The following is a 13,383-nucleotide window of genomic DNA, read 5'->3' on the forward strand; positions in this document are numbered from 1 at the left end:
GATTCACGTTTTGAAGGCTGGCCGCTGATAAAAGCACCTGGCTCCGAGAGGGGGGCGGGGGAGGCGTAAGAGCGGTGAAGCACAGAACCGCAGCGCAGGTAGTTAAAAAAAAACAGAATAAATAAGAACGAAACTTATAAACAGACTAATTGGCGTTTTAGACTGTATCTGGTTAGCAGATCTGTTTTCTGATCCAGCGTGCAGCCATGACTGGTTCTGAATGTGAAAGAAGTTGAACCAGCTCCGCAGAAGGCGGGTCTAGACTGAGCTCTGGATGGACAGAGCTGTGAACGTATCATATGGGTTTCGTTATTTTTATGTTATTTTTATTTTATTTGGTACAAACATTTACTCGCCATGTGGCAGCTAGCCCTCTGAAATTCACTCGCCAAACGGGAAATTTACTCGCATTTGGCGACTGGCGAGTGTTAATTTCGGACCCTGAACTGAAGCTGTGTGCTAACCTTTGATCTCTTCTCTATTGGTCCAAATATTATTACTTCTATTTTGTTTTTATTCAACTGAAGAACATTTTGGCACATCCAGGCATTGATTTCTTCTAGGCATTTACTCAGTGCCTGAACGGGTTCATAGTCACCTGGTGACATGGTGATGTAGAGCTGTGTGTCGTCTGCATAGTTATGGTAGCTGATATTGTTGTTTTTTTATGATCTTAGCAAGAGGGAGCATGTAGATATTGAAAAGGAGGGGACCCAGAATGGTCCCTTGGGGAACCCCACATGTGATTTTTGTAATTTCTGATGTAAAGTCACCTACTGATACAAAAAAGTCCCTGTCCTTTAAGTAGGATTTAAACCAGTTGAGAGCTGTACTAGAGAGGCCGACCCAGTTCTCCAGGCGTTCTAACAGAATGGAGTGATCGACAGTATCAAATGCTGCACTGAGATCCAATAGTACCAGCACGGTGTTTCTTCCACAGTCTGTATTTATATGGATGTCATTAAACACCTTGATAAGGGTGGTCTCTGTACTGTGGTGAGCACGGAAGCCAGACTGAAAAACGTCAAAGTGGCTGGTCGTAGTTAAGAAGGTGTTTAACAATTAGCTGTCCAGGACACAGAGAAGGATGACAACTTTTGCCTGCGGGGGGAGGGGGGAAGCTCAGGAAATTCCAGCATGGAACTGTGATAGGATGCCACCTGTGCAACAAATCTAGTCATGACATTTTGCCGCTCCTAAATATTCCGCAGTCAACTGTCAGCTGGATCATAAGAAAATGGAAGTGTTTGGGAACGACAACAACTCAGTTATGAAGTGGTAGGCCACCTAAACTAACGGACCGGGATCAGTAGATGCTGAAGCAGATAGTGCAAAGAGGTCACAAATTTTCTGTAAAGCCACCACTCAACTCCAGACCAGTGGAGACACGTTCTCTGGAGTAATGAATTGCGCTTCTCCATCTGGAAATCTGATGGACTGGGTTTGCCGTTCTCCAGGAAAACGACATATTCTGACTGCATTGTGCCAAGTGTAAAGTTTGGTGGAGGGGGGATTATAGTGTGGGGTTGTTTTTCAGGTGCAGGGATTGGCCCCTTAATTCCAGAGAAAGGAACTCTAAATGCTTCAACAGACCAAGACATTTTTGATTATTCCATACTCCCAACTTTGTGGGAACAGCTTGGAGCTGGTCCCTTCCTCTTCCAACATGATTGTGCACCAGTGCACAAAGCAAGGTCCATAAGGACATGGATGGCAGCGTCTGATGTGGATGAACTTGACTCGCCTGCACAGATTCCTGACCTCAACCCGATAGACCATCTTTGGGATGAATTAGAGCAGAAACTGAGAGCCAGGCCTTGTCGTCCAACATCAGTATGTGACCTGATCAAATTTACTTCTGGAGGAATGAATAAAGATTCCCATAAACACTCCAAAACTTTGTGAGCAGCCTTCCTAGAAGACTTGAACCTGTTCTAGTGGTAAAGGGTGGACCGACATCATATTGAACCCATATAGATTAGGAATGGGATGTCACCTAAACTCATATGTGAGTGAAGGCAGGTGAGCAAATACATTTGGCAATATGTGTACATAATCCAATGGTTGAAAATAAACTAAATGTTTCTGGAGGCACAGGAAACAACACCAAATTACCAAAGATGGAACTAAATCCTCTTTCTTATTCTGAAAGTAGGTCATTGTAACATTATGTAACAACACTTGGCAGACAGAAGTATATATATTACTTACTTCATATATTGTAATGCAGTCATCTTCAATTTCTCAAACAATCATAACAGTTTAATTCCTCAAATAATTATTGCATGCAGGTTCAATATCCTTAGGATTCACTACAAACAGATTTGTAGTGTATGTACATTTCCTGACCACTTCAACAATGTTTCTTTGTTGATGAAAGTCCATTATTCACATAACCAAGCAGTTACTGAAATGTCTCTGATATGGGTTAATGCATTTTTTAGACCCACAGCAGTCAGTAATAGCAAGTGGCAGCTGGCATGTGAGGAATGTTACCTAAAAGCTGTGGCCTGTGGAGATGTCAAACATGATTGGAAATAGTTGAGCTCAGCAGTCTTTCCAATAAGATTTGTCGTTATATGCTTTAGATGGATTTCTGTAATAAATGCGCCTACGTTGCATTGATATGGGCTAAAGCACATTTAGGTATGATGGTTCAGGCCTTCTTTTTACTCAGTAGGCTGTCAAACAGTATTTTCCTACATAAATCAAATTCTGGGGAGAAGGGTATATTATGAAAGATGGGAGACAAAGAACACAACATTAAGCTGGAAATAATTCCGCCTTGTTCAATGTACACGGTCTCAAAGATTAGGCCACAAGTTGCTTTAGTTCAAAGGGTAAAGCATATAACTGTCTATATCAGGCATGAGCCCACATCTTGGTCCTGATAAAGAATTAATATGCTGTATAAATTTAAATATAAATTTTCAAAGCACCTTTATTCTTCACAGGGGCCAGAAGCTGGGCTTATGTCAGACATGCGCCAGACATGAGCTACCCTGCACTTTTAGTTATACCTGCAGTCAGTTTAGAATGCCTTGTTAATTTAGCATGCAAGTTATGTAGGACAGTGGGAAGGCACTCTCTAGAGTAGCCAGGGAAGAGCCACACACCTGGAACATTTTTGCTGTGAAGCAACAAAGCTAATGGCTCTCCTATTATGTGCGCCACCCAAGTATGAATGATAGATATATATATATATTGCATTGCATTACTTTGAAATGACATTTCAGCTTTTTACTTTTTGTTCTCTCTTTTATCTTCATAGTAGGTACACCTGGTCTGGCGTTCTGTTAGCTGTGACATCATCCAGGGAAGACAGATCACCCGCTACTACCATCTAATGTAGGATCAATGTTTGCTTCTGTGCTTTTTTGTCTGTCTTGTTGTGTCTCTGCTCTGTCTTCTGTAACCTCCAGACGGTCGAGGCAGATGACCGTTCATACTGAGCCCGGTTCTGCCGGAGGTTTTTTTTCCCGTTAATGGGTGGTTTTTCTTCCCACTGTCAGTATGAGGGATTGCAGCAAAGCCATGTACAATGCAGATGACTCTTCCTGTGGCTCTACGGTTCCCCAGGAGTGAATGCTGCTTGTCGGGACTTTGAAGCAATCAACTGGTTCCCTTATATAGGAATTTTTTTACCAATCTGTATAATATGATTTAATTTGACATTGTAACGTGCCTTGAGATGACATGTTTCATGAATTGGCGCTATATTCAATTCAATTCAATTCAATTCAATTCAATTCAATTTTATTTATATAGCGCCAAATCATGAAACATGTCATCTCAAGGCACTTTACAAAGTCAAGTTCAATCATATTATACAGATTGGGTCAGATTATACAGATTGGTCAAAAATGTCCTATATAAGGAAACCAGTTGATTGCATCAAAGTCCCGACAAGCAGCATTCACTCCTGGGGAACCGTAGAGCCACAGGAAGAGTCATCTGCATTGTACATGGCTTTGCTGCAATCCCTCATACTGAGCAAGCATGAAGCGACAGTGGGAAGAAAAACCACCCATTAACGGGAAAAAAAACCTCCGGCAGAACCGGGCTCAGTATGAACGGTCATCTGCCTCGACCGACTGGGGTTACAGAAGACAGAACAGAGACACAACAAGAGAAACAAAAAAGCACAGAAGCACACATTGATCTAGTAATCTGTTCTACATTAGATGGTAGTAGCAGGTGAGCCGTCTTCTCTGGATGATGTCACAGTTAACAGAACGCCAGACCAGGTGTACCTACTATGAAGAGAAAAGAGAGAGAACAGAAAGTTAAAGCAGAAATGACAACACATAATGCATAATTGAAGAACAGTAGAACTCAATATAGTGAGAAAATTAGATCCTGATATACTCCAGTAACCTAAGCCTATAGCAGTAAAACTATAAAGGTAGCTGAGAGTAACATGAGTCACTAGTTATAATTTTTGTCAAAAAGAAAAGTTTTAAGCCTAGTCTTAAAAGTAGACAGGGTGTCTGCCTCACGGACCAAAACTGGGAGTTGGTTCCACAGGAGAGGAGCCTGATAGCTAAAGGATCTGCCTCCCATTCTACTTTTAGAGACTCTAGGAACCACCAGCAGACCTGCAGTCTGAGAGCGAAGTGCTCTGTTAGGAACATACGGGGTAATCAGAGCTCTGATATATGATGGAGTTTGATTATTAAGGGCTTTATACGTTAGAAGAAGAATTTTAAATTCTATTCTTGATTTAACAGGAAGCCAATGAAGGGAAGCTAAAATTGGAGAAATATGATCCCTCTTGTTGATTTTCATCAGAACTCTTGCTGCAGCATTTTGGATCAGCTGAAGGCTTTGAACTGCATTTTGTGGACTTCCTGATAGTAAAGAATTACAATAGTCCAGCCTTGAAGTAACAAATGCATGGACCAGTTTTTCAGCATCACTCCTGGACAGAATGTTTCTAATTTTGGCGATATTCCGGAGGTGAAAAAAGGAAACTCTGGAAACCTGTTTAATATGGGATTTAAATGACATGTCTTGGTCAAAAATAACACCAAGATTTTTTACTTTATTACCAGAGGCCAAGTTAATGCCACCCAGATTAAGTGATTGATTAAGAACTTTATTTTTTGAGGACTCTGGCCCAAAGATTAAAACTTCGGTCTTGTCAGAATTTAAATGCAGGAAATTTAAAGTCATCCAGCTTTTGATGTCATCAAGACATGACTGCAGTCGAAGTAATTGATTGGATTCATCAGGATTTATGGATAAATATAGCTGAGTATCATCAGCATAACAGTGGAAATTAATCCCATGCTGTCTGATAATTTTGCCTATCGGAAGCATATATATAGTAAATAGAATTGGTCCAAGGACTGAACCCTGTGGTACTCCACAGGTGACCCTAGAGTTTGAGGAAGATTTATTATTAACATGAACAAATTGGAATCTGTCTGACAGATAAGATTTAAACCAGCCTAATGCTTTCCCCTTAATCCCTACAGTATGTTCAAGTCTTTGTAGGAGAATATTGTGATCAACTGTATCAAACGCAGCACTGAGATCTAACAGGACAAGTATAGACACAAGTCCATTATCTGAGGCCATGAGAATATCATTAGTGACCTTCACCAGAGCTGTTTCAGTGCTATGATGAGCTCTGAAGCCTGACTGAAACTCCTCAAGTAGGTCATTACTTTGAAAATGTTCACAAAGTTGATTAGCAACTACTTTCTCAAGAATTTTAGATAAGAAAAGATTAGATATAGGTCTGTAATTTACTAACTCATCTTGATCAAGAGAAGGTTTCTTAAGTAAAGGTTTAATAACAGCTACTTTCAAAACCTGTAGTACATATCCATTTACTAAGGATAGATTAATCATGTCTAAAATAGTGCCACTGATCAAAGGGAATATGTCCTTAAACAACTTGGTTGGGATTGGGTCTAACATACAGGTAGAAGGTTTAGATGAAGCTAAAATTTTAGATAGCTCAGAAAGCTCTACTGCTTCTAAACAGTTCAAACACTGCGCAGGTTCTAAGGATTCCTCCAATGCTGCCTCACTTACTGAGGACGAGGTAATCATGTTTGGGAGGATGCCAATTATTTTATTTTTAATGGCATCAATTTTTATATAAATAAAATTGAACGCAATTGAATTGAAAACTGTGGAAATTTAAACAGCCTTCTAATGGCAAAAAAAAAATTGTAAAACTGACGGCCTGAAAGTCTGAAAAAATAGCAGTTCAACCAGGGATGAGGACTGAAAACATTTATTGATTAAGATAGCAATTCACAGATGCAGTTAATAAATTGCATTATTCCATTATCACTTTTACGTTGTAAAATAGCAGATCCCCTGGGTAAACATGTCTGAAACGCTGCAAATGTTTGCTTTTATTCAGTCAAAGTGGAAAACATTTCTCGCAAATCAATTCCTTAAAATTGGTCAGTTATCTGTTACATTGAGTTGAGCTTTGCGTTCTAGAATAAATTAGTAATATATTTATCAGAAAACTCACCACATACATGTTGCATCAAGTTACATCTTTTAACAGCAAAATCTCAGTGCAAATGCCTTTGTAGCTGAAAAGATCCTTGTCAGTACCGACAAAATTATAAACTGACATAAAATTAATGAGACTAAATTGCAAAAATGTCCACAAATATAGGCTCCTCTAGTGTTTAACAGCTGCAAAACTAAAAAATAGATTTGGATTTAAGGTAAGTTTAAATATTAGCCCAGATCTATGACCAGTCTTCAAAAAAATTCACATTTTTAATATGATACAGTTAGCTTGATGTACAGTACTACATGTCTATTACTCAAGCAGCAATGAGTTAAACAAGGAAAAAAACATTCATTTAGTATCTAAAACACATTTTTAAATACTACCGACAAAGTAATGAAAAAAAAGAATAAGAACGCTGCTCATTAAATTACCGATGATAATAAAGTCTAATAAAGCCTTTCTTTCAGGAACCCACAAGCAACATTATGTTTGTAATTCCTGCCACTTTCATCCCCAACCCCCAAAAACAAGAGACATATGAAACATGTCTGAAAACATGAAATACTATAATATTCAAAGTTTTTTTAGGAGTTAATATCTGGTGAAGGAGAATGTTGGAAGTAAAACAAACGAAAAAAGTTTTTATTCTCAATAAACACCGCTGTTTGGAATTGGTGGAGTGTTGTTTTGAGAAGATGATACAGGGCAAAGGAAGGCGTTTTGCTTTTTCTTTTCTTCTCCTGAACATCGCAGCACTACTGCTAAGACAACATACCCCAAGCACAATCCAAACACTCATGTTTTCTTTGTGAGCAGGAGACAAAGACTAACTAAGTTTTAGTTCTGAATGCGGATACCATCACAGTACAGCAATAGAAGATATCCATTGGATGATGAAGTTAAAAGGCAAAGCATGAGAACATCTCTGCGTAGGTAGGCAATAACACCTCTGTAAGAATGGCTTCATGATATCATCCTTACCATCTACCTACTAATTTCTTTACTAACATGTTCCACTCACTTGCTTTAGCACAATGGTGTAAATGCCATGTATCAAAGTATGGGAACGTTCTTACCGAAAACAGAACACTAATAACCAACCAAATGCAGAGAAGCACGTGTCACCTCACCGTTTCTTTGTATTTGTAACTATCAGCAACTGTTTAAAAAACATCACATAACACCATGTTCTGAGCTATCTGGATGTTCCCCTGTGTAAACTACCGAACCTGGTAGTGCACATCCTATATTCAATGTGTGTAAGGTACAGTGTTTTTACAATGCTGTGCCATCTGAAAATATCAGAGAAGCATCAGTACTCCTGCCTCCAAGCAAATGACACATTCCTCCTATTTCTCATGTTTGTTGTGGTTGCATTTTTTCCTTTCATTTCCTTTCATCTAAGCTGTGGAAGCTTAAAGACCCCACCCTACAAGCTCCTTCTTCATTAACTACTTAGAAATGTCTGACACACTAGATATTTGGTTAGAGCCTGGGACATGTCAGTGAGTCTAATAAATCACAAGTATTAAACATTCACACTGCTATTGTTACAAAAGCCATTTTGCCTACACTCTGGAGCTTTTGTCAGTAGAGTTTAAAATTTGCCTGTGACTTGAAAATTAGGCTTTGATTGGTTTAATGTGAGCCTGATTTAGACTCTTGAAATTTTCTTAATCTTTTTATTTTATTTTATGAAAAGTTACAGCAATATTCAGAGACAAAATATATGCAACCTGTACCTTTTAAAAAGTGTTACAAAAATATTAAAATTTCATTGAAGTTTATTATTTCTCAGAAGGAGTGTCTATGCTAAGTACTGTGACTGAGGTTAGTCCCAGCCTTCAAATGAATACGCTATCAATCCTTGCCTGATCTTCTGCCTGCAGAGTAACTTTGTCAGCTGGACAGACATTGAAGAGGCAAAACCTTGGTTTACACGTCCAGGTCATCTGGCCTTGCTCTGCTCATCCTGCTGCTGGCACGGCTACAAGGCCTGGCATCAATTAAAGCCAGGGGTTGGACATCATGTCCTGCTGGTGAGGGAAGTTTCTTTTGCTCATGTGTATCATCAGGAAAGTCAAAGGCTTGCACATGGGAGTTTGAAATGGTGCTTCCCGCACCATGTTGGCCAAGCCGGTTCTGCTCTGTAGAGTAATTTGCCCAGTTCTGCTCATTGGCCTGTTTGTTATAATTTCGACATGAACCAGTTCCCCGCTCCCCAGTGGCCAGCTTGTAACCTGGGGGGCACAAAGGTGAAAGGGGAGCAGTTGGAGAAGAGCAGCCATTATAGTAAGCATACTTTGTTGTAGACAGTTCTTTAGGGGTAGGGCTCAAAGTTCCTCCACTGGCATAGAGTGTAGGCTGCTGTTTTCCCTTAACACGATCCTTAATTCTCTTAAAAAAAACATAAAAAAGCTCAATGATATTAAGTAACAGAGAAACCAGAGAGACGACCAGCATGAAGATGATGAAAACGGTCTTCTCCGTTGGACGGGACAGAAAACAGTCCACCCTGTGGGGGCATGGAGACCTCTCACAAGTGTAAACTGCAGACAACGTGAAGCCGTACATATACCACTGGATAACCAAGAAACCCACCTCAAACAAAGATTTGAAAAAAATGCTGACTATGTAGGTTCTAAGTAGGGCACCCTTCATCTTAACTTTGCCATGCTCTTCGATGCCATACTTCATCTTTTTCATCTCAATTTTCTTCAGTGGGATGTCAACATCACCGCCATCATTTTGTACCACTTTAAGCTCCTCCTCCTTTCTGTTGAGTTTCTGCTCTTTCCTGTGCAGATAGAAAACATGAGCCAGGTACAGGAGCGTGGGTGTTGAGACAAAGATAATCTGGAGGACCCAGAAGCGAACATGAGATATGGGGAAAGATTTGTCGTAGCAAACATTTTCACAACCAGGTTGCTGGGTGTTACATTTAAAGGCAGACTGTTCATCTCCCCAGGCTGATTCCACAGCAGTACCCAACACCAGGATCCGGAAGATGAAGAGTACCGACAGCCAGACCTTCCCCCCAGCTGTGGAGTAGGCCTGAACCTTGTCCAGAAGACGACCCAGAGCACTCCAATCACCCATTCTTCAGGAGTGGGAGCTGGAACATAAGAATTGTCAATATGTTATTGTAAAGCGAAAATTATGATGCAAGGGAATATGCAGCTTAAAACAATTTTGACAGGATATGAAGAAGATCTTCGGCAGTCATAGTTTTCCTGCTTTGTTTTTCTTTGGGGGGGGCAAAACAAGATTAAAATGAATTAAAAGGGAAGGACGGAATCAAATTCAGTGTTTGATGAGGCAATGCACAAAATAATTCAATTGCTTGGAGTACGAAAACGAGACCCTTTTCAGTCCTTCTCTGCAACACTGCACTGTTACTTCTACCAGGATGCTTACTAGAAGTAGAACTAAACCAGACACAATGTTAAGAAATTATTTTTTAAAGCTTTTCTCAGTCATTAGATGTGTTTTAGACCTAAAAATGACTTCCTCTTGCACTAATATGACTTAAAGAAACTCTACAAGTAGACTAAATAACTGATTCAAAACAATTCCCTAAATCCCCAAAGATCAAAATGGACTCAGTATTAATAAGAGACTCTTCTGGGATGGATGATTAAGCTAAATAACATTCCTGAGATTTATACACTGATATATTTGATTACTACCTCTATGATGAAACCTGTAAATCAGAGTGTAAATAACAGCTTATGGATGAAGAATCAGTGATACTCTGTCCTTGCACACAGGCAGAGCTGATTATGTCCGACAAATTAGACCTCCTATTCTTTATAGTGGCAAACTAAGGCAGCAGCCTCTAGACGGTCTAGTTTCTAAACCTTTAAAGAATGGCAACGGTAGAAATCCAGTTAGATCTAATATGTTCCAGGTCCATTCTTGGATAAAAAAAACAAAAAAAAACATATTGCCCTAATCACAATCATGTGCCTAATCCAACAGTTACTGGAGGATTTTTGTTCTCATGCCTTTCAAATCCATCATGTGAGAGAATTAGACCTGTTTTAATATGGCTGCCAAAGTCTAACTCGCTGCACTTATTTTTATTGTACAAAAGGGTCTCCCCTTCAGATGCCAAAGTTTAAAACACTGCAAGCCTAAGAGCCAGGGTCTGTACTTGAAAGAAGGGAGGTTAAAAGTCACATAAGTGTAGAACACAAATAAAAAAAAACATCAGTGAGCTTGGAGAAAAACTCAAATGCCCTGTTTTATTAATCAGGTTGTACAAGATAGTTAGATCTAAAAAAGAAACTGTGATGTGTGTCCAACGCAGACTAGGCAGGGCGGGTAAATTGCTCACAGTGTGAAAGCAATAAATCAACTTCCTGCTTCCACAGAACCTTCACATGTCTTTCCTCTGGAAAAACTGCCAGGCCCTATCCTGTTATTATGCGTTCATCTCAGAAATAAAACCAACTGCTGGAAAAGGGAATCCTGTGTGAATTAAACTAAGAACATATGAAAGGGGCCTTAAATGTCTTATGTTTTTACATCCAAAGCATCTGTACACTTTTGAGACTTATTGAAAGAAAATCTACATAAATTTCTTATTTTCTACATTTATGTGCATGCAAGTACATGTCAAAACAGAAAATGCATGAGTTCCCTGACACCTCAAAATAATCCAAAGGTGTTGTAATGAACCCAGTCAGCCCCCCAAAAAAATCTGCTGTTGAGTCTGTTTAACGTCGCAGTTTACTGCAGGGTTTCCATCCCACTTTGACCTAGTCAAAGCCTTTGGCCTGCGGTGAGGGGTAAAAAGGACGATCAGAGGTTGTGACACAGAACCAGCTCCTTCATTAGAAAAACAACCACGGCAGTGTACAGAGGAGGGGGGGTGCTCTCACTTATTGCTGTGAAGCTCCATTAAGTTGTCTCCCAGTCAGGAAAAAGCTGCTCTTTGAACGTTTCTCTCAGCTTCCAGCAGCTCCTAGTAATGAGGAGCAGGGGACAATAAACTGTCTGTGGGATTATTAAGTAGAAACATCCCGCCACTTTCTACATGACTGAGCCTGTCATGTAGAAATAGGCAGAACAATGGGCTGCAGTGCACAGAGCTGTGAGCTGGAAGAAGCGAACCCTAACCCCCTGCTGCTCCTGCTCAGCTTCAGCCGCTGAGTCTCATTCTCATCTGTTCCACAGCCATATATTTCAATAAACCACCAAAGAGAAGCCCTTTAAATGTCCAGTAGCACAGACACGTCTTCTGTAATGATGGCCATTTAGCTCCAAGACGCTTGGTAGGAATAAAAAGAAAAAACAGCGTATCTAAAAAGGATTTAGTTCAGCTCTGAATGCGCGACAGGAGCCTGACAAATTCCTCATCTATTTCTAAAGTCGGTTCTCCCGAACCTTGGTTCTACTTGCGCTTACCTGCAGGCTTACAGAAGGCAGCCCAGCGGGACTTTCCTCACCGACGGTAAAACTTCCTTTCCAAGTTGGGGATCCGGAGGAAAAAGTGAGCTGAACTCCTCAAACTTCCCTTATAAAAGTACCGTCAGAAGTTCTAGTCACCTGATCTTTACGTCAAAACACAAGCCCTGAATGCTGGAGGCGGAGGGGCCGCAGCTCCCCAGAAAGGAGCGCCACTGTCCTGATGGTGGGGGTCTAACAGCCCTCCGCTGGCCCATTTCCATGTGAGGGGCCACAAACAGGCAGCCTGCAACCACATTTTTTTATCCGAGTATAAAACGATAAATGTGGACAAAGAGAAAGAGAGAAAGATTAATCTGGAACAGAGTGAAAAGCGGTCTCTGCACATTATGACATTCAGGGAATGTTTGGCATTTTCCTGAAAAGGTTTAACCTCTGAAACTAAATCCCAGAACAAGGAAAGTTTTGCTTGATCATCCCTTAAAAAAAGAACAACTCGACAAACTACAAGCGGTGGACTGTGTGCTTCAGTAGTGCATAGCGCCACCTTGTGATTGGGCTTTAAATCCGGAAATCCGGATTGAAGCACGTTTAATGAGCGGTTTTGATTTTAGATTTAGTATGACTGGTTTGAATAAACCAGTCATACTTCTGGTATAAAGCAGCTTGTTGTGTTGGCCAATTCTATTTCCATCCTATGTGAAATGGGCTTTAAATAGTGAAACTAAAGAGAGAAGGTCAAAAACTCTTAGAGTGATTAATAGATTTTTGTTGATCCTCCTCTAGTATTTTCTGGCAAGTTGAATCTTTAAATTCAGGACTGGATGCTTCTATCTCAGATGCACTAGCGTAGTGGTAAGGGACCAGGGGCGGATCCAGGATTTTTCAAAGGGAGGTGGGCACCTAAGAGTCATGTCAAGACAATGTGAGGCTAAACGACCAAGGAATGCCATCTTTACTCTTTCACACTTCAGGCATATATTTTCTACAGCATACCTACTTCATTTCTGTGTGACGGAGGGACTAGTGCCCATTTCTGGCTACAAGCTAAACCTTAGTAAGATTGAGCTTTTTCCTCTGAATATCACCGCTCGCCAATATCCACTCACTACATATTGGTTTTGAATCATTTCAGACCGTCTCACATATCTGAGAGCTAAGGATGCAGGCAAATTTGATGATCTTTTTAAATATAATTTCACTCCCCTTTTTGAAGAGGGTTGGTCAGGTGGTCGCTACTTCATCTGCCTGTTGTTGAACATAAGATGATTTTAATGCTGATGTACTAAAAAGAGTTTGTATTTCTTTATGTTTGAGAAAGTATAACTTTAATACAAAATGCTCTATATTCCGCATTTTAACAGTGGAAGGCTGCACTTTTTTGTAAGTGTTCTTAGAAAAATACTACTGTATTCTCATAATGTTACAAATTTATTTTCAATATGTTATGACTTTATTTTTATAGTACCCCCACCCAAAAA

General features: G+C 40.1%; 1 protein-coding gene across 1 annotated transcript; it reads right to left on the reverse strand.

The window, feature by feature from the left end:
• Positions 1–6,234: 6,234 nt before the first annotated feature.
• cx43 (connexin 43) lies at positions 6,235–12,074 on the reverse strand. Its single transcript, XM_012856117.3, has 2 exons — positions 11,903–12,074; positions 6,235–9,605 (listed from the first exon to the last, which is right to left on the reverse strand). Exon 2 carries the CDS (start codon positions 9,587–9,589, stop codon positions 8,426–8,428), a length of 1,164 nt encoding a protein of 387 aa, XP_012711571.1. The 5' UTR covers positions 9,590–9,605; positions 11,903–12,074; the 3' UTR covers positions 6,235–8,425.
• Positions 12,075–13,383: the final 1,309 nt, after the last annotated feature.

This window comes from Fundulus heteroclitus, unplaced genomic scaffold, assembly GCF_011125445.2.
Source record: "Fundulus heteroclitus isolate FHET01 unplaced genomic scaffold, MU-UCD_Fhet_4.1 scaffold_86, whole genome shotgun sequence".
Taxonomy (NCBI): domain Eukaryota; kingdom Metazoa; phylum Chordata; class Actinopteri; order Cyprinodontiformes; family Fundulidae; genus Fundulus; species Fundulus heteroclitus.

What these genes read in the sequence shown, in the direction of transcription:
- cx43 (XM_012856117.3), bottom strand. Translation starts at nt 9,589, where the DNA reads ATGGGTGATTGGAGTGCTCTGGGTCGTCTTCTGGACAAGGTTCAGGCC.